The following is a 22778-nucleotide window of genomic DNA, read 5'->3' on the forward strand; positions in this document are numbered from 1 at the left end:
AGATGCTACGTTTTGATCGCCTGTTATTGCATTTTGCGTAAAACTTGCGGCGACCAAAAAACGTAATTTTGGTGTTTGGTAAACGGCGTAGTTGCAAAAAAATTCCAATCAGATTAATTGATTTTATATTTTGATAGATCGGGCATTTCTAAACGTGGCGATACCAAATATGTGTATATTTATTTATTTTTTAACCCTTTAGTTTTCAATGGGGGAAAGGGGGTGATTTGAACTTTTAGGTTTTTTTAAATTTTTTATTTTTTAAAACTTTTTTTTACATTTTTTTTTATTTTACTAGTCCCCCTAGGGGGCTATAGCGATCAGCAATCCGATCGCTCTTATCTATCTGCTGATCACAGCTATACAGCTGTAAACAGCAGATTCAGTCACTTCCTGTTTCTCTCTGCTCCCGGCCGAGGGAAAACGAAAGTGAAACTTCATAGCTGCAGGCGTCATCACATGACCCTGTGCTACGATGGCAACCACCAAATGTCACGTGATCACGCACGTGACTTCCGGTGGGGGCGGCGGTAAGTAAAAATCATGGCCACGCGCATATAAATCTCGCTGCCAGACCTTGGCAGTGAGATTTAAGGGGTTAAATGTTGCGAGTGGAAGCGATTCCACTCGCAACATGCAGGCACACATGTCAGCTGTTGAAAACAGCTGACATGTGTGCCGACCGCCGCCGCCTGCCCACGGCAGGGGGCGGGGTTTAACGGGACACGCTCCATGACGGATATATCCGTCCATGGTCGTGAAGAGGTTAAAGCCCACCAAGGAAAACAGATCTGCAAAGAGTTTATATTTTTTTCTGTGTGTTTGTGTGGTATTTCTCTCAGTACTCCGGTTTCCGCCAAAGACATGATGATAGGGAATTTAGATTGTGAGCCCCAATGGGGGCAGTTATGATGATGTCTGTAAAGCGCTGTGGACTTAATGGCGAGGCATAAATGAGTGAAATGAATAAAAATATGAATTATCTTACTATATTTGCAAAATGAAGTGGGGCCTAACTTATAACTCTGCTGTCTTATACTTTGGTAATGATCATAATCATGTCATTTACAAGGCAGAGGCATTTTCTTGCTGACATGAACCCTAAATGTAAAAAGTAACAAACACCAACTTTCAATAAACCCAGCTCCGCGAGTAATCCCATAATAATTCTGTTTTCTAAAAACATCTCTGAAAGCCTGAGAAAATGTCACACATGGGAAAAATATTGTCATTCAAAGTCACTATGTGACATTAGAAGTCATTTATGAACTTATGCATTAAGAAATTTATAGTTAATTAGCAATTACTCACCTCTACCCGTAAAACAATCTGCTCTGTACGTTTCTTTTTCATTTGATACAAATTAGACTGTAAAAATAGGTTTCATTTACCCATATAACCATTACTCACCATTAAAATATTTTAATATAATTACATTAATGGACTTTAACAACTAAATGAATTTAAACTTCCTGACCCTGACTAATTTTATGTAAAACATTTATTATATGTGAAAGAATGTACAGTATTTATTTCTGGGTGGCACCCACCAAATTCCATATACAAATATGTGTGGATTACTTATTCTCAGTTTAGATTTTTTACTGACTTAATTTCCAACATTTACGTCATTAAGAATGATAGATCACAATTCACCTTAGAGTATCTATGGCCCTCATTCAGCACGTTTGGAGTTTTTCATGTTAGGCTATGTTCCCACTTCTGCTGTTTTGCCTCCGTCAGGTCCGTTGTTTTTTAGATGTCAACTGATGCAACGGATGTGTTATTTCACAGGAATCCGTTCACAGGAATCCTGTGAAAAAACTGATCCGTTGCATCCGTTATATCCGCTGTGCATCCATTTTTGATGGATCCGTTGTGATCCGTTTGTGTTTGGGACAGCCCAGTAGGTGTGCCAAACATGTTGGGCATGCTCAGTAGAGCATGACGGAATCTAGCACTGGATTCCGTCATGTGATGGATTACGGCAGAATCCAGCACCCTTGACATCAATTATAGCTTTTAACGGATGGCGACGGACACCTGTGGAATGCGCTTTTTTGCTGCTCCAAAAAACTTTACATTCAGCGTTGCTCCCGCCTGATAGTCAGTCAGTAAACGACTGATCTGTCACGCAGCGGATGCAACGCAAGACCATCCGTCGCAATCCGTCGTTAATACAAGTCTATGGGGAAAAACGGATTCCTGCAAAATATTTTGCAGGATACCGTAATTCATCAAGACGACAGATTGCGACGGAAGCAAAACAACGAAAGTGTGAACATAGCCTTAGGGCGGCTTTGCGCATTGCGACATCGCACGTGTGATGTCGGTGGGGTCAAATCGAAAAAGTGACGAACATTCAGCGTCACTTTCGACATTGTAGTGTGTAAATGCTAGATGATACGATGAACGAGCGCAAAAGCGTCGTCATCGTATCATCAATGCATTCACCGACATGTCCATAATGCTGGAGCCGAGACAGGTACAATGCAGTTCCTTGTTCCTGTGGCAGCACACATCGCTGTGTATGAAGCCGCAGGAGCGAGGAACATCTCCTTACCTTCCTCCGGCGGCTATACGGAAGGAAGGAGGTGGGCGGGATGTTTACATCCTGCTCATCTCCGCCCCTCCACCGCTATTGGCCGCCTGCCGTGTGACGTCGCTATGACGCTGCACGACCCGCCCCCTTAGGAAGGAGGCGGGTCGCCGGCCAGAGCGACGGTCGCAGGGCAGGTGAGTGCATGTGAAGCTGGCATAGCGATAATTTTCGCTACGCCAGCTATCACAAAATATTGTCCCTGCGACGGGGGCGGGGACTATCGCGTGCGACATCGCAGCATCGGCTTGCGACGTCACAACGTGCAAAGCCCGCCTTAGTCTTTATGAAGGAGCATGGTGGATTGCGAAGTACTTTATTCATTAGGCGTTAAGCACACCTCTTCATTAATCAAGTAAGGTGTGGTGTGCGCCTCCATGTGCGCCTCAAAATAAATCTATAATTGGATTAAAATTTTTGTCCCACGGAGCGGTCGGCACAGTTACACTCCCCCAATTCCAACCACTTTGTACGAGCTTGAAGAAAATGGCATGAAAATGGCAAAAAGAAGAATCAGAACCAGCAGGTTTCTCCAAAGTCCAGTTAATTAAAACTTAACATTTATTTTGAATTAAAATGCATGAAAATGGCAAAAAGGTGGAAATAAAATCAGGTGTACTGCAGAAGATGTAGCTGTAGGTGCAAATGTTGTGTTTTAATTTACTGGACTTTGGAGATAACCTGCTGGTTCCGATTCTTCTGTTCTACATTACCAAGGCAGCTCCAGCCAGATCCGTGTGAAAAATCTCATATCCAAACAGTGGAAGACGTACAAAGAGGGTGAACAGACTATTTTCTATTTTTTCTCTGAAAATGCCAAAAGTTTTCCAAAGCTTACATAGCCTTGCATTACGCAAAAATGTAAAACTCTTCAAAGCTTTTACACCAATTTTCTAGCATAAAAGCTTTGATGAATCGGACATCATACCGTTCAAAGGGCCATTCAGATGGGAACATTGCCCATTAAAGGATATATCATCTATTAATTACCCATTTAATTAACCCTCTACCAGACCTCTCTAAGGCTGCTTTCACAGTACATTTTTTTAACATCCGTCATGAACGTTTTTTTAACGCAAAAGCGGATCCAGTGCAAATGCGTTTTCATTTCAATGCATTTGCAATGGACGCGCGTCAACATGCGTTCACATGCGTTTGCGTGCTTTATAGTGAGGATCCAGCGAGTTGCAGTTTTTTAACATTTTTCAAAAACGCTACTTGTAGCGTTTTTGAGCTGCGTCCAAATACTGCAAATTGCTGGATCCTGACTATACTGCATGCAAACGTATGTGAACGCTGGCATGCTGATAGACAGGATCCTGCTTGCTCTACTGAGCATGCCCAGAAACCAGCCTCGGGTGATCAGTCCCTCTCTCCCCCTCCCTCTCTGTCTCTCCCCACCTCCATCTCTCCCCTCCCTCTCCTCTCTCTCTCCTCCGCCTGAGAGCTGCAGACACTCGTAACCAAGATAAATATCGGGTAACCAAGGAAAGCGCTTCTCTTAGTTACCCGATGTTTACGTTGGTTACGTGTGCAGGGAGCCCGGCTCCTAGCATCTGCAGACGCTCGTAACAAAGATAAATATCGGGTATCCAAGCAAGTTACCCAATGGTTACCTTGGTTACGAGCCGGCTCCTAGTCTATCACGTTCAGTTCCACTGACTCCCGATCACATGACTCCAATGCCCGCCCATAAACTTAAAGTGACAGGATCCTGCAAAATAACACGTGTTTGCATGCGTTTTGTTTGCTGTAAAAGCCGGATCCGCTTTTGCAGCAAAAAACCATTCATGACGCATGTTAAAAAAACGTAGTGTGAAAGCAGCCTAACATAAATGCATTCAGATGACAGTATAAATCTTTCCAAGATTGGACTGCAATGCCCGGACTTGCTGCGGTGATCCTGACTTGAATGTGACCACTTAATATATTTCCATGCAGCTGTCATGCACAGGTCAGGACAGTCTGGGTATTGCGGTCCAATATTGTGTGAAGCCCCACAGGTGTTGTGTCGGTGCATTACCTTCAGGGACTCCACTCGGCTGGTTCTGGTCACAGGTAGGAAATCTTCGGTTTTTGATCGTGACGCCACTCTCAGTATTGCGGTCAGTGGGGACCGCCACTGCAGGTTAGGGGACGCCTGGGGCTGATGGTGGGTGCAGTCGGATGTAGTAGCCTCCTGAGAGTGAGGCAAGCCCCAGGACCCTGTGTAGGTTTGTAGTACCACAAGGCGCAGAATAACTCCACACAGGCAGAATGTCTTTCAAGGGCTTTACTCACATTTGATGGCAGGGTGAGTAGCCCGGGCGTAGCTGAGATGAACCAGATGGGAACCAGGTATCCTTCAGGCTGACTTTATGAGGGTGACTACTGACTCGCCTTCCTTAGCCCTTGGTGGTTTGGGGTGACCCCGACTTTGAGTCCCTATGGGGGTCACCCAGGGAAGATGCTGCAGCCTCTCTCTCCCCCTTTTGTTTGCCGTTTGCTTGTTCCCCGGACCAGGCCACTCCAGCTGCTTGCCTCCTGTGACCTATGGGCCCTCACTGCGGTTACGTGGCTGCGGCTTTTGTGGTGTTGTGGTGTGGGCTTTGAGAGCCCCACACCGGCAGGTTTAGCAGAAGAAAGCTGAATCTATCTCCGCTTCGGGATCTGCCGCCCGGTTGGGCCTGGTGCTCTCTAGCAGTCTCCTTACTTCCCACTCCGTGCTTTCTCTCTAGCTGAAGCTGGCTTTCAGGTAGCACTCCTAGTTGACCGTTCTCCCCCGTCAGTAGCCACTGCGCGGGCGCTGTTAGACAGCATCAACCCCACAGGTCTGCTCCTCACTGAGCCCTCTGGAGTTCTCTTCTAACTGACTCACATCTGGGACCTTCACTGCTGCTGCTGTCTGAGCTTCACTTTCCTGCTGCTCACTCCTCCACACTCTGCTGCAGACTCCCGACTAGACTGTTTACTCCTCCTTCTCTTTTCCCTTTTGTGCCTGCCTACGCCACCTAGCAACCAGACTCTCTTACCACACCCCTTGAGAGGAGATGGAGGCTTTTGGCCCCCTCCACTATTCCAGTGAAGGTCAAGGCTTTTCCCCCTCCTGGGATCCCCAGGGGTCCTCTCATGGGTACATGTGTGAGACCTGATTACTATGCGCCTGTGTTCCACACCCCGGTCAACCTTCTGGATTACCTGTATTGTACTGTCCCCAGCATGGGTGCAGTACTCAGTGGTGCCTGACCAGGTCAGGGGCGCCACATTCCCCCTTAGTTATCACCAGCACGTCCTCGGGCTGCAAGACAACATTTTAAAATGCATAAAACATTAAAACATGTAAAACATTTAAAAGCACCAGGTACCATACATCACCACCCTCCACCCACAAGTCCGTTAACCCACCCAAAACCCTTTCACGTTGGCCGCGGCTTCAGCCACTTCTGGCAGGATGTAGAGGCGGCTTACATGGGCTGGTGGTTTCAGGGTATACCTGGCCTGGTGGATCCGCGCCTTCAGCCTCTTCTGGCAGGATGCAGAGGCGGCCTCCACAGTTGGTGCTGACCAGGTACCCTCTTTGTGGTGGTGAGCCAAGGCCCCATAAACAGGCGTGCTCTCTGGTTGCAGGTGAGCCAAGGCCCTATATACGGACGGGCTCCTCCTGGTTGCAGACGAGCCAAGCCCCTAAACAGGCTGACTCTGGTGGCGGTGGTGCCCTCTGGTGTAACTATTTACACTGCGAGAGTTTGTGGCTATAGCCAGTTCATAGCCTTAAGGTTTATGGTTTTTCTCACAATAGTTTTTGTGGGCACATTCTTAAACGTTAACGTTGCAAAACAAAACTTTTCAAAACTTTAACTTCTGTACTTCTTTCTTTACTTTACTTTACTTTACTCCTCTTTACCAGGGCTTGAGCCTGTATGGCGGTGGCACCTGCTGCTTTCCTGCTCTCTGTCGTCGTCTGTGGTCGTTTCATCTGTAGGTTCCTTGTCTTTTCTTTCTTGATCTTCATCTGTGTCTTTATCTCTGTCTTTTCTTTCTTGTAGCATGGGGTGGCTGTAAGGTTTGCTGGTGCATAGTGCTACGTCAAGCGCGTACAGTCCTCTTTCGCCTTGATGCATGGTAAACTGTACTGAATCCCCCATCTTTAGGTTTCTGCCAGGGTGTCCTCTAGGCAGATGAGCGCTCACATCTCTTCGGTTGACAAATATCCCTTCCTTCACACCAGGTGCTACAATGAATCCATATCCACTTCTCAAATTGAAATCCTCCACTACTCCTCTGCAAAGGGGTCCTCTGACCTGGGCTTTGGCTCTTCTCAGGAACCTTTTCTCCTGTAGGTCTCTGGCTGTGACTTCTCTCTGCTCTGGAGACTGTGGTGCAGGGGACAGCGTTGTTCTGTTGCGACGCCTTGTCTTGCGGCCTGAACTCTGCGTGGTACAGCTTGCAAACTCCCAGGTGAGACTTTTAGGCAGATCTTCGTCAGCGGACGGTGTCAAGTCCTCCTCATCCCAACGGGAATAGGGTAACATCTCCGGTTCTGAGTATAGATCCACTGCTGGTGGCTCCGGAGTCAGCTCCTCAGCTTCCTGGCCTCCTCTCCCCCTTAGTTCTTCCTGGCACTCCTTTGGTGGCAGTGCTGGGGATGGGCTTTCTTCAGCCGGTCTGGGCGGTGGACTCTCTGGCGCGGCTGCAGGGGTTGCCTGAATCTCCTTGGGGGTATGCGGAGGGAGCAGATACCGATCCACCATCTCTTGTGGGAACTGGGCCTCTAGGTCAGCCTTCAGCTTCCAGTATTCGGGGTCCTCTCCTATCAGGGTCTTCCTAGCAGGGACCTCTTTGGACTGGGGAGCGGTGTCTGCTCTGGCCTTGCAGGCCGGGGAAATGATGAGGTAATCTCTTCTTGGCGGGCCGCGCCTGGCATGGCGGTGGCCTGGTCTTGGCGGGCCGCGCCCTGGATGGCGGCGGCCTGGTCTTGGCGGGCCGCGCCCTGGATAGCGGCGGGCTGGTCTTGGCGGGCCGCGCCTGGCATGGCGGCGGCCTGGTCTTGGCGGGCCGCGCCCTGGATGGCGGCGGCCTGGATCGGCGTCTCAGCTGCGATGGGATCTGTGCAGGCTGGGCTGGACGTCGCTGCAGCAGTCTGGGCTTGGCGGGCCGCGCCTGGCGTGGCGGCGGCCTGGTTCAGCACCTCACTTGCGGCGCGGACGAGCGTTGCTGCGGCGGTGGGGTCTCGGCGGGCCGGGCCTAGCAGGGCGGCGGCCTGAGTCAGCCTCACACCTGCGGCGCGGATGAGGGTCGCGGTGGCAGCCGGTTCTTTGCGGGCCGGACTGGGCGTTCCTGCAGGGACCGGGTCTTGGTGGGCCGAGCAGGGCATCGCTGCGGCCGCTGGGACTTGGAAGGCCGCACCTGGCGTGGCTGCGGCCTGCTTCAGCGTCGCCGCACCGGACGCCTCTTCGGGGACCGCGGGCGTGGCAGCAGGGGTCGGGGCACTTGCGCTGGCCGGGGCATCACTCGACTCACCCACCGGTGGCAGCATCGGGGTCTGCGTCATCGCCGTCCTGTCTGGCACTCGGCGCGCGGCTCTCCTTTCATAGGCCCGAACCGCCGCGGTCATCTCCAGCATTTCCAGTCGTTCTTCCCGGATCTGCTCCACAACCCGGTTCTCCAGTCGGTCGCAGAACTGGGCCAGCTCCCGATACCACCAGGCAGCGGAGCCCGGTTCTGGATTTCTGCGGTCAGACGCCATTTCTTCTGCGCCGTCTTCTGCACGACTCTCCAGCTGTGGACTCGCCGTTGCCTCCGATAGCAAGCTGTTCAGTTTCTGCTCTGCCTCTTTCAGCAGCTCCTCTCCCAGCAGCAGGCTTGTGGCTCTCTTTCCTTCCCGCCGTCTCTGGACGCTTCCGCTCTCTTCACAAGCGAGGTCCGAACTCTGCAGAGGATCTCTGGGTAGCCACACCTCTTCGTGGGCGGTAACTTCTTCCAGCGCGGGCTGCTGTTGTTTTTCAGCGCGCTTTTCATGGTGGCAATATGGCGGCGCTTCCAATTTTTCAAGCGGACCGCCCAGGCACATGGTCACCTGTCTGAACAGGTCTAGTCCTTATCCTATTCGTGACGCCAGATGTGAAGCCCCACAGGTGTTGTGTCGGTGCATTACCTTCAGGGACTCCACTCGGCTGGTTCTGGTCACAGGTAGGAAATCTTCGGTTTTTGATCGTGACGCCACTCTCAGTATTGCGGTCAGTGGGGACCGCCACTGCAGGTTAGGGGACGCCTGGGGCTGATGGTGGGTGCAGTCGGATGTAGTAGCCTCCTGAGAGTGAGGCAAGCCCCAGGACCCTGTGTAGGTTTGTAGTACCACAAGGCGCAGAATAACTCCACACAGGCAGAATGTCTTTCAAGGGCTTTACTCACATTTGATGGCAGGGTGAGTAGCCCGGGCGTAGCTGAGATGAACCAGATGGGAACCAGGTATCCTTCAGGCTGACTTTATGAGGGTGACTACTGACTCGCCTTCCTTAGCCCTTGGTGGTTTGGGGTGACCCCGACTTTGAGTCCCTATGGGGGTCACCCAGGGAAGATGCTGCAGCCTCTCTCTCCCCCTTTTGTTTGCCGTTTGCTTGTTCCCCGGACCAGGCCACTCCAGCTGCTTGCCTCCTGTGACCTATGGGCCCTCACTGCGGTTACGTGGCTGCGGCTTTTGTGGTGTTGTGGTGTGGGCTTTGAGAGCCCCACACCGGCAGGTTTAGCAGAAGAAAGCTGAATCTATCTCCGCTTCGGGATCTGCCGCCCGGTTGGGCCTGGTGCTCTCTAGCAGTCTCCTTACTTCCCACTCCGTGCTTTCTCTCTAGCTGAAGCTGGCTTTCAGGTAGCACTCCTAGTTGACCGTTCTCCCCCGTCAGTAGCCACTGCGCGGGCGCTGTTAGACAGCATCAACCCCACAGGTCTGCTCCTCACTGAGCCCTCTGGAGTTCTCTTCTAACTGACTCACATCTGGGACCTTCACTGCTGCTGCTGTCTGAGCTTCACTTTCCTGCTGCTCACTCCTCCACACTCTGCTGCAGACTCCCGACTAGACTGTTTACTCCTCCTTCTCTTTTCCCTTTTGTGCCTGCCTACGCCACCTAGCAACCAGACTCTCTTACCACACCCCTTGAGAGGAGATGGAGGCTTTTGGCCCCCTCCACTATTCCAGTGAAGGTCAAGGCTTTTCCCCCTCCTGGGATCCCCAGGGGTCCTCTCATGGGTACATGTGTGAGACCTGATTACTATGCGCCTGTGTTCCACACCCCGGTCAGCCTTCTGGATTACCTGTATTGTACTGTCCCCAGCATGGGTGCAGTACTCAGTGGTGCCTGACCAGGTCAGGGGCGCCACAATTGGATTGATTTATTCAGTCATCCGAATGCACCCTTAAAGTGCACCAATCACTAGATTTTTTCAATTTAAACTGAGTACACCCTCTCTTGGTGCTTCACCATGGATTCAGGAATACTTCCATAGTTATGGTAATACATTTTCCCTAGAACCAACTGGTTGTTCATCTTCTCTGTGGGCGTTTGCTTTTTCTCCTAAATCAAACCAAAACAAATCAAAACACAGTCGCATCACAGAGAAGGAAAAAGCAAATGCCACAGGTCACAGCTACAGCCTGGCTCAGCATGTTCTCACTCCGCAGTGGCCAAGTCCATTCCTGATATCGGAGTGCCGGAGCACAGGAGAGTAGCAGGGTTTCAGAGTCGGAGCACCCATGCATGAATTTGTTACAGGTGATGCACTGTTACTTTTCTCCTGTGTTCCGGCAATCCAATAATATGAATGGATGTGGTGACTGTGGAGTAAGAACACACTCAGGCAGCAGTTTGGGTTTGCTTTTTATCTTCTCTGATGCAACCATTTTTTGATTGGCTATTGACATAGAGAAGAAAAAGCAAACGCCGAGTGAACTAAAATGAAAAGTTGTATCTTTATTACTAGAAGATAAATTTAGGAATGGAAAGGAACAAAAAAAATGAAAAGCTGTTTCAAAATCAGTGGAGCAACTCCAATTGAAGTAGTAATCCAGTGTAAGACCTTTTTTAAGAGCCTGACATTTTCCCCTGTCTTACAAGTCCATTGCCTTGATGTAACCATTCACTCAGCTCTGTTCTTCAAACCATACATCTAAGCCCATACAATCTCCTGCCGCTTTCAATTGAAAAACATTTCCCAAATCTGCCCTTTCCTCAACCTTGAGACAAAAAAAAATGCCAATGCATCATCTCCTGCCTGGATTAAGGAAACATCATTCTTTATGGCTTTCCATCAAAAATTTTGCACCCCTTTAAAGCAGCCTCAAGTTTGCCCAATGAATCCACCACTCCTGTTGCTACTCGCTGTTAGTTTTAGGCTTATTGTATTTGCTTTGTATTTTATGTATATAAACCCTTTTCACATGTACAGCAACTTGTAATTATGGTGACTTAAAATAAAAATATACAAATAATAATTTGACTCAATTATCAAACATATAGTCTCTATGAAAGGAGGAAGTGTAAGTGGTTTCCAGATAACTCTGGTGGAGCTTGAATTGGCTAGGGTTGTGAGTTGGCAACAATTTCACCCAAAAATTGCACTTACGGTATATCACAAGCAAGATGTTTTCCTACAAGAAATGTATTATCTATACAGGACCCCCAATAGAGAGGAAACTGTAGTGACTCTATAAAAACACTAATTAAAAGGAAGACTAAGGTCCCTAAACCATCACCATTTCCTTTTACAGTAGCTTTTCATACATCCTTCTAAGTAATATTAAGAGCTACATTATGTATAAAAATATGTTTTATCCTCACATTTACAAATGAAGGAAAAGGAACCAGCTTCCAGGGAAAATTTCAATAAAATCCACTTCTTTATTGGATTCTTTAATGTAGAAAATAGTTAATCTCACAAAAAAGGCAGGAGTCACAACCAGCAGTTCTACTTTTTCATATATGAGGCCCTATGGCACATTTTATATACAAATATTTTAGAATAGGACTGCCCCAAAGAGATTTGCCACAACGTGGCGGGGTAGCTCAAGAAATTGCAATATTTTGCCAAAAATCTAAAATTTCAATAATAAGTACAGTATGGAATTTTTAGTGCTGTAATGCACATTTAGTGCTGGCTTTTTTATTTTTTCTTCGTTGAATTGGTTGGTGGCTGACCCCCACCTTGCCGTGTACCCCAATTTGGGTTGTATTCCACCTGTCTTGATTTTGGTAATTGGTGGCTGTTCACATTCAGTCATCAAGCCCTGTCCACAGGCTATTTACTTTAAGCAGCATTTGCTTGGGCCTGTCCTGCCCACAGCCATGACTCAGTCATGGGTACGGGATTGAAAAACACCAAGTAAATGCTGCTAAGAACAGTTCTACTTTTTCATATATGAGGCCGTATGGCACATTTTATATAAAAATATTTTAAAGTAGGACTGCCCCAAAGAGATTTGTCATGACGTGACGGGTTAGCTCAAGAAAAAATAGTGAGATTCACTATTTTCTACTTTTTTAAAGAATCCAATAAAGAAGTGGATTTTATTGAAATTTTCCCTGGAAGCTGGTTCTTTTTCCTTCATTTGTTGATACACATGTTGAGAACAGCAGTGGGATCTCGTGCTTCCATGGCGTTGGAGGATTAAACGCTGGACTATTTCTATTCCACTTAATTCCCACATTTGCCGCATTCAAATAATATCGTTGTAGAAGTCATAAAGGTGGAGCTAGCTGGTTAGAAAAGTCATGATGATCAGGTTGTAAACACACCCAATCTTGTATGACTAATATCACTGAGCTCAGGCAATGTGAATCTCAAGCCCTTTCCTGATAGACAGGAAGCTTTTGACACATGAAGAATCAATGAAGTCCAAGTAAATGCACCCAGCTTCACAGCACATGCTCCAGAAGCAGCTACTCTGTCAGTAAAGTGCATGAATTGATGGATCCCTAACTAGATTAAGTGTGTCATATATTTCGTGACTGTGACTCTATTGTTGTGCGGATTCACCTTCATGAATCTTCCTCGTTAATTTGCATACAAAAAAATCATCACTCAGAGATAAGAGGGTGTGAATACATGCTCTCACTGTACAGAGCTCTGACTGTTCACAGCCCTAAGCGCCACCCCTGTGATTGGATGTGAGCAGCAGCAGGGGGAATATAATTTCCTTTTCTCCCTGCATCTATCCAACCAAAAATCCCTGAAACTGTTTAAACTTCTTCTTTTACATAAAACAGTTACTGATATTATCTAAAGACATCTTTAAAAAGCATTATTACTAACAGTAAAGGAAAATGGATATGGAATAGACATGTAAAACTTAATGGATGGATTACCATTATTCAAAAGAAAAGAACTCTGCTTAATGTTAAATAGGAGCACAAGGAAAAGGCTGGGTTACAAGGACTGGTGTGTATGCAGATGGTGAGGGGGAAAGAGGAAATAGAAAACACCAAAAGCTGAGAAGAAAATGTTCATGAAGTTGACTTGAGGTTAGCTATAGAGATGTGATACCAAGGGAGAACTTTTTAACATAATAATTGGACATGTGGAGCGGAGGGAATTGTGGTTATGAAGGGTTGGAATAGGAGATTTAAAGCCATGATTACAAAATAAGATGGAATGCTGAGGAGCTTTAAATGTACAAGGTCAGGAGGGCAGAAAGTAACATGGGACCGGGAGGAGAGAAATGCATCGGGTTCAGCATCATTCATTAGGTATAAATGGCTAATGAATGACTCTGGAAGGGCAAGGGTCAGAGAGCTGGAGGAGAATATAATGTGACACTGATGATTGCTGCTTTTACTTTATTAGTGAAGAATGGATATCAAGGTTTTATAAGATAATTAAGAACAATTAATTGAGAAATATTTTGTATACTCCTAAAAATGTAAATATGTTGCTAGTGTAACCCCCAAGCGACTGACCCTGTACTATATGAATGCTGTCTTTGCCATAGCTGTTTCATCTTTTCTGGCTGTGGACCTTGCTCCAAATCTCTGTGGGGTGGTCACCACCCCCTCCCCATAACCCATACCTCCTACATGACCATATAGAAAATAGAGGGAGATAAATCTGTAAAAAGTTAAATGTTAATGTAGAATTTTGCTCAAATTGACTTTATGTAGAATTTTGCTCAAATTGACTTTTTTTGCAAGTTCAAAATGGTTGCACTATGAAGTGTATTTGTTTCATGATTTTTTTAAAGGCAGCAATGCTCTTTTGTACGTTTTTTTTTACTTTTATGCAGAAACACAATCATAAACGTCATAGATTAAAAGGGGTTATCCACTACTTTAACATTGATGGCCTATCTTTAGGATAGGTCATCAATGTCTGATCGGCTGGGGTCTGAAACCCTGCAACCCACTGATCAGCTGTTTGCAGCCCTGGTGGCGGCAGCAGACAGCCGGAAATGCTCATGATAGTGTCTGTGGCCGGGTACTGCACATCCGCCTCCTATTGATCTGAATGGAATGCAGATGTACAGTACCCAGCCGTGGCCACTATCAGAAGATGGAGCAGATCCAGAACTGAGCATTTCCAGCTTCCTGCTGCCACCGCTGGGACCGAGAACAGCTGATCATTTGTGGTGCGGGGTGTCAGGCCCCAGCCGATCAGACATTGAAGATCTATCCTAAGGATAGGCCTTCAATGGAAAAGTAGGGGACAACCTCTTTAATTATGCTCTGTTCACGTCTCATTTTGAAATTTTGGCACAAGTACTTATAAGTGGTTTTATCATAAGTGTTATAAAACATAAAACATTGATACATCTGGCATTGAGAAAAATGAATATATTGTGCAAACATTTTGTTTCAAATTCACCAATAAATGTTTGCCCCTATCTACTAATCAGTAAAGTAATGCCATCACACCAGCGCCATGACATTTTTATAATGGGCTATAGGGGGCTTTACACAGAGCGATATCGCTAGCGATGGCACCCGCCCCCGTCGTTTGTGCATCACGGGCAAATCGCTGCCCGTGGCGCACAATCTCGCTTGTCCGTGTCACATGTACAGCCCTTCCTAATGATGTTGCTGTGGGCGGTGAACAACCTCCCCTGAAAATCACAGCGACGTCACAGAGCGGGCCGCCAATAGAAGCGGAGGGGCGGAGAACAGCTTCATCTCCGTCACTCTCACCTTGGTACTCGTTGAGGACACAGGTAAGCTGTAGTTCGTCGTTCCCGAGGTGTCACACATAGTGATGTGTGCTGCCTCGGGAAAGACGAACAACCTGCGTCCTCAACAACCAACCATTTTTTGAAAATGAACGACGTGTCCACGATTTACAATTTGGTGACTATTTTGCATCGTTAACGGCCACTCGTTGGTGTCACACGCAACAACATCGCTAACAATGCCGGATGTGCGTCACGGAATCCGTGACCCTGGCGATATATCGTTGCGTGTAACGGGGCCTTATGACTGCAGCATTGGTTACATTTAGAACTGATACTGGCAAATGAAGTTCCATTGACTTTTATATTGAAGTTTGAAAAAGGAAATGATAGGAAGTAATTTTCTATGTATTCTGAGGTCAGAATTGTAGTGAAAAAATAAAATGTAATAGAATAGCCTGTCCTTGTTCATACCTGTAAATTACTGTTGTGACTGCTTTACTGCTCTGGTAAACCTGCCAGCGATGGCTTATCTCCACATAGTTCTCATGAGGTTCCCATGCATCGCTGCTTAATCAGGGGCTTCACATCTGCAGAACTTTATCTCTGAGCTCATCATTCATATCCTCCTTCTGCTCCTCCGCAGAATTTTACACTGTAACAAGCCCGGCTCTGGCATTTCTCCTCTTCCTTGAATTTCTGCAGCTGCAGATATTTGTCTTCCCACATTCCTACTCAATCTAACATGTCTAATGAAAATCGTAATAACCTTTAACTTTCACCTGCTTGTGCGGTCACCTTCTTTTCATCTATTCTCAGCAGTGATCTTTCCTTACGGTATATAACCCTTTGCACTTTGGTCCATCACTTGTCTTGACTGGAAATAAAGAGCTCTGATTGCACACCTGTGATCACAGCTTACATTTCTATGTATTTCATTTCTATGTATAGGTATTTGTTTTAGGGAGTAATAATTAAAATAACTCTTGATTAATGAAGATAACTTATTTATTTGTTAAAAAAATATATTTTAGATTTAAAATATCTTCATAAGGTGTATTCTTAGTAAAAAAAAAAGAAAACATTCCTAATTCATTGGCCAATGAAAATTCAGGTACAGTACAGACCAAAGGTTTGGACACACCTTCTCATTCAAAGAGTTTTCTTTATTTTCATGACTCTAAAAATTGTAGATTCACATTGAAGACATCAACTATGAATGAAAACATGTGGAATGAAATACTTAAAAAAGTGGGAAACAACTGAAAATATGTCTTATATTCTAGGTTCTTCAAAGTAGCCACCTTTTGCTTTGATTACTGCTTTGCACACTCTTAGCATTCTCTGGATGAGCTTCAAGAGGTAGTCACTGGAAATGTTTTTGCAACGGTCTTGAAGGAGTTCCCAGAAATGCTTAGCACTTGTTGGCCCTTTTGCCTTCACTCTGCGGTCCAGCTCACCCCAAACCATCTCTATTGGGTTCAGGTCTGGTGACTGTGGAGGCCAGGTCATCTGGCGCAGCACCCCATCACTCTCCTGCTCAGTCAAATAGCCCTTACACAACCTGGAGGTGTGTTTGGAGTCATTGTCCTGTTGAAAAATAAATGATGGTCCAACTAAACGCAAACCGGATGGAATAGCATGCCGCTGCAAGATGCTGTGGTAGCCATGCTGGTTTAGTATGCCTTCAATTTTGAATAAATCCCCAACACCGTTACCAGCAAAGCACCCCCACACTGTCACACCTCCTCCTCCATGCTTCACGGTGGGAACCAGGCATGTAGAGTCCATCTGTTCACCTTTTCTACAAAGACACGGTGGTTGGATCCAAAGATCTCAAATTTGGACCCCTCAGACCAAAGCACAGATTTCCATTGGTCTAATGTCCATTCCTTGTGTTCTTTAGCCCAAATAAGTCTCTTCTGCTTGTTGACTGCCTTAGCAGTGGTTTCCTAACAGCTATTTTACCATGAAGGCCTGCTGCACAAAGTCTCCTCTTAACAGTTGTTCTAGAGATGAGAAGGTGTGTCAAAACCTTTGGTCTGTACTGTATATACATTCAACAAGGAATAGCAACGGTCACAAATGTCACCATGTTCCCGTGTGTAGTCAATATATTCATAGGAATAACAATTAATCAGCCCAAGTATATGATGGACAAACCATTGATCCAAGGGCAGATATATCATTGGTGCAACTGTTACTCCAGTCAGTAACTGGAGTTAGATTTCTGGAGGTGGACACCACTCGCCTGACACTTCCAATTTAGGAAGGGATGTGCACCTCTTTATGAATCAGGATCATCTGACTCCACCATGTCATCTCGCCAAGACCGGCATGAAAATCACCGGTCTTCATGAATTGGGGCTTTTAACTGTAAAATACATCTCTGACATATGTACATTGTGAAGCAGTATGTAAAGAGACTTTATAAAACAACAGTAAGAACAAATACACATCAGAGCATCGATTAAACCCGTCAATATCGGAAGATTGTGGATATTAACCAAGTATATACTAGAAATAGACTCACCAGCCTTTTCTTTTTCTGAAATCACAGGCAGGGCCTATAAGAAGATAAAAAACAATATTTTTTGAAATACAAAACTAAAGTATTTTTTTTGTCTACAGAATATTATTAGATTTATATAAATGTATTGGAAAGAATAAAGTAGGTTTTTCCATGTGAATGGATTTGATGATATTTACTCACAGGAGAATACATCTCACATCTGTGACAACTGCTCCATGAACAGCCTCCTGCTTGGTGTGGACAGACTGGAGCAGCTGTCATAGGGGTCAGTTCTCTTTGTCACATCCTTATTTTCCAGGTGTCTCAGAAGTATTGGTAGTAAACAGCACATAGTCTGTCTGATTGCATTGCTTCATTGTAGTCTAAAACAGGTCTGCCCTACTGGAATATCTATAGAATTGCTGTGATTTCTGCAATTTCTTTCATATTGGAGATTTAAAATCTCATAAGAAAGCTTAAAGGGAACCTGTCACCAGGATTTTCCCTTGTAAACTGGTCCACAACCAGCAGACCCTTATATATATATAATTCTAGATCATTGTATATACGTTCCTAAAGGGCCATTTACACGCTGCAACATCGCTAACGATTTATCGTCGGGGTCACAGTGTTTGTGACGCACATCCGGCTTCATTAGCGACATCGCAACGTGTGACACGTATGAGCGATTTTCAACGATCACAAAATAGGTAAAAATCGTTGGTTTTGGAGAGGTCGTTCATTTACCAAAAATTGTTGTATGTGCAGCAACAAGGTTGTTTGTCGTTCCTGCGGCAGCACACATAGCTATCTACACGAAGCAGGGAAAGAGGACAGTCATCACAAGAAGACAGGAGGTGCCGAATAAAGACCAGTGATGCCCATCGGACCAAACTGCCCCATAGGTGAGTATAATAAAAGGTCTTTGTTATGTTATACAGATCAGCTTGGGCTCTTATGTACAGTATTATGGAATGATGTATATATGGATTTACTGGTGGTGGTTGCAGTATATATGGGAAAAACCTGGTGACAGATTCCCTTTAATTAAAACTGTTTTGCATTGTTTTATGTTGTTATGGTATGTAAAGAAGCATCACATTCCTACATTTCATTGAACATATAGTAGAAAAACAAATGCAGCTTCTAATTATTCACAATTGCAGGATAAAAAGATGACACACCCCCCTGAAAAAGGGGGCAAGCCGAAACACACATCGGGGTGGGTGATGTGATGTGTACACAACCAGGTAATTGAACCTCTTTACTTATTATTAACTTTGTCTCCAGGTTTTCAGCTTTGAAGTTTTTGGCATGCTGATATACAGGACCTGCTATACATTGCTGCTAATGTGCATTAATTATTATGCATGACTGATTACACAGATGTATGTTTATCACATATATGATTTGTTTGCTGTTAGGCCTTAGTCACTATATCTCCATATGTGCATTTGCTGTTATGCACCAGTCACCTTGCACAATGACATATTTACATTAGTTAACCTTTTATATGCTGGTATGTACCCTCTACCTCTTAACATTAATTTACATTGACTTTTCTCACCACGCATTCACCACTTTACCAGTTAGTGTATGATGGACATTGGATGTATGATACATTTCTTATCTTTATTTGTTACATACCTAATATAATTATTGCCTTCTAGTGCCGTAACAGCATATTATTATTCTGTAATAACACTGTCACATCTGATGTTTATCACTCTGGTTATGTAATTTATGGTTATTATTACCATCATTTTTTTATATATTTCTTGAGGTCATTATATACACAACTGGCTTCAGGTTTCTGGTCCATTGTTTTATCTTTTTCATACTAATTGTGCATCTGCATAATTAACAAAAAATCCAATAACACCATTATACTTATTACTGATGCCCACATAACTAAATATGCCAACGGAAGCGCATTAAACCCACTACTGTATCACAAAACCGGAGAACCAGGAGTATATTATGCAAGACTGTTTATTCATTTCTCAAAAGACATATAACATTTATCAAAAAAAAGTGTAAACATTATAATACAATTCATGATAAGACAAAAGATGTCGTATATCACATCACAAGGGAAAGTGGGAAATACTTAAATATAATGGTCGCAGACCAATAGACATGTGCAAAGGAAGAGGCAAAGTTTTCATATAAGAATCTATATCCCATATAAAGTGCATGTGCTCTTAATCATAGGGGCTCCTTTATGCAATGCCCAATATTAAACCAAACAATTCACATGATAAATTAAAGACCCTGACGTACGTTTTGCTTTTTTTTAAAGATATATTATTACCTCAGAAAATAGTAAATTAACTGCTTCCTCTGTGGGGATCTGCCCCTGTTGTTGTATCATGGGAATTTATTTTCGTCTTCATCTGATATTATTTGTATAACAATAAAATATTGACTTTATATTTATGACCTTATTTGGTTTGGTCGCAAATTTTCTCTACAATTGCAGGATAGTAGACATTCATCGAATGAGTGCAATACTTAACCTCTTCACGACCGATGACGTACTGGTACGTCATCGGTCGTATCGTGGTAAGCACCGCCGGCTGCTGCAATGAGGTGACTGCGATCCTCACACATGACCCAGTTACGAGATATGCCGTGAAGGGGCAACTGGGCAGATATACAAATGGCCATTTACATATGCTAAATATCTCATTTTTCTCAGATTTTCCTTAGCAGTAATGCAGATCCATGTTCACATATTCATGGTTTCCATACTTTAGCATTATCAGAGTGCAAACTGTCTTTTTGTATTTTTAAAACGGACATGTCGTCCGGTTAGAAAAGCGCACACACGCACTTACCACACAGACACACGTCCCATGTGATTTTACGTGTGTGTGCCATCTACCATTGAATAACATGGGTCTCCATGTGTACGTGTCTCCGGTACGTGCAAATATGTACCGCAGATGTACAAATTAAATGGATGTGTGTTGCGGGTCTTAGAGGAACAGTGCATCTTTGCTGATCAGAGCTGAACAACAGAACCGCACAAGCAATCAGAAAATGGATCCATAACGTCCCCTAGTAAAATAAATAAAAAATGTAAAAAAAGTTTTTAAAAATATGGCAGAATAAAAAACCTAAAAGTTCAAATCACCCCCCATTCAACCCATTGAAAATAAAGTTAAAAAAATTATACAAATATTTGGTATTGCAACATTCAGAAATGACTGATCTATCAAAATATAAAATCAATTAATCTGATCTGTACACGGCGTGGCAAGAAAAAGATTCCAAACGCCAAAATCATGTTTTTTTTGTCTCCACAAAATGTTGGAAAATCTAAGAACAGGCAATCAAAATGTTACATCTACATAAAAATTAAATATTTAAAAACTTCAGCCCAAGACACAAAAAATAAGCCCTCACTGAGCCCCAGATCCCAAAAAATAAGAATGCTACGGGTCTCGGAAAATGACACCAAAAGCGCAATTCTTTTTTTGGACAAACTTCTGAATTTTTTTTAACCCCCTTAGATAAAAGTAAAAGTATACATGTTTGGAGTCTATGAACTCGTACCGACCTGAGGTATCACACCGACACAACAGTTTTACTATATAGAGAACAAGATGACTAAAATGCCCCCAAAACAATTGAGCAATTTCACCACACGTTTATTTTTTTTTCTAGTTTTCCAGTAGACTATATGGTAAACCTAATGATTTTCTTCAAAAGTATAACTCATCCTGCAAAACATAAGTCCTCATATGGCAATATTGATAGAAAAATAAAAAAGTTATGGCTTTCAGAAGAAGGGGAGCAAAAAAATTAACCAAAAAAATACTGAGAGGTATTGGCGCATGCGCAAATTTATTTCTTTTACATTTGTGTCGCGGGCGGCGGGGCGCTGAGCTCGCTAACGCTCGGGTCTGGCACTGCTGCTGTTGCTGCTCGGTGGCTCGAGCGGTGGGCCTGATCCAGGGACTCGATCGGCGCTCCTCGACCGTGAGTGAAAAGGGTGGTTTGGTTTGGGGATTTGGTCCGTGACGCCACCCACGGGTTGTGGTGAAGGTGGGCACAACCGCTGCTGATGACGGGGATCCCGGGAGCGATGGTAGGGAGCCGCTGGGATGTTGTTTTCCCCCTCCGTGGGTAGGGGTTGGTGGTCCCGGGGCCCGGTGTTGTGATGGGGAGGCAGGGCTGGCGAAGTGCAGGGTCGCTGGGACATCGCAGTGCGGTGCCGGATGGCACTGGTGTACTCACTCAGCAACAGATGCACACAAAGTCTCTGGTAAACCAAATGGCTGGATGGACGGGTCCCGCAGCCGGCTGCTGTGGCTTCTCCCGGACGGTTGGCGGTGGCTGCCTTTCCCTGCACCTTTGTGTATGTTGGCTCCGATGGCTTCCCACCGGTAACCCACTCCCCAGCGTATATGTGCCAGAGGAGCCCTTTTGCCCGCAGGCTCTGGCCCTTGGAATTCTAGCTTTGGCGGTAGCTGTATTTCCTTTTGCTGGTTGGATGGTTGCCTTTTATCATGTTTTGGCTGCTAGGAAACCCCTGGGGTTCCGGTCACTAATGGATTTGACCTTTGACGGCAGCTCCAAGCCTGGTCGGGGTCTGCAGGCCCTGCCTGTGTGTGCTGGCTTCACTTCGCTGCCTGGTTCGGTACCGGCGGGCCACCGCCCGACCCCGGTCTTACGGTTCCGCGTTGATTCGCCTCTCCTGCAGACGGCCACCACCGTCTGCCAACCTTGCTGTCAGTGCCTGGGCCACACACCCAGACATGGCCAGTCCAGCTCCTCCACTTCCACTTCACTCCTCTCTCTTTCACTTCCCTAACTGAACTCCCTTCCTTTTCCCGCCTCCAGGCCTGTGAACTCCTCAGTGGGTGGGGCCAACCGCCTGGCTCCACCCCACCTGGTGTGGACATCAGACCCTGGAGGGAGGCAACAAGGATTTTGTATTTGGCTGTTGTGCCTGTCTCGGGGTGGGGGTGTGTGTGCTGTAATACCTGTGACGACCTGGCTAGTCCAGGGCGCCAAATTTGCACATGTGCCCGTGCTGCTTATAGTCTTCACCGCAGTGTCTTTGATAAATTAGCATCGGAGATCGTGGTTCACACATGCGTGGACTCTGGTGCCACTTCAATGAAGACAGAATTACTTTGTCAATGCACATGCGCTGTTGCGAACAGCAATGGTGGTGCGGTGCAATATTCAAATAAAGAAAAGGGGGCACGTCACAGTGGACACTGGTGGACGACTTTACACCGAGGACCCAACCCACAAAGACCCGTCTCCGTTGCACCCGTCAATCAAAGTGCAGTGCATATCTGCAATTTTGAGTAAAGATATTTCTGCAACCAAGCATCCCATCTTTCTACTACAGGTAAGCCTGGAATCAGCATCTTACTGCCAGTATAGGTCATATTGCAGAATACTGATGGTTGGTCCTGTTTAAGATATATTTTGAATACTTAAAAATTACCTGTCACCAAGATAAAAAGCTGCCAGTATTTCTTCTATTATTATACTATTTGTTTTCCAGTTATTCCTTTTTT

General features: G+C 45.4%; 1 protein-coding gene across 1 annotated transcript in view; it reads right to left on the reverse strand.

The window, feature by feature from the left end:
• The window catches only part of DLC1 (DLC1 Rho GTPase activating protein), a 709032-nt gene that overhangs the window by 390622 nt on the left and 295632 nt on the right, over window positions 1-22778 (reverse strand). Inside the window, 1 exon segment of the mRNA XM_075347073.1 lies at window positions 17257-17290. Coding sequence (XP_075203188.1) covers window positions 17257-17290 — 34 coding nt within the window.

The sequence above is a fragment of the Anomaloglossus baeobatrachus genome, chromosome 1 (genome assembly GCF_048569485.1).
Source record: "Anomaloglossus baeobatrachus isolate aAnoBae1 chromosome 1, aAnoBae1.hap1, whole genome shotgun sequence".
In the NCBI taxonomy this organism is placed as follows: Eukaryota; Metazoa; Chordata; class Amphibia; order Anura; family Aromobatidae; genus Anomaloglossus; species Anomaloglossus baeobatrachus.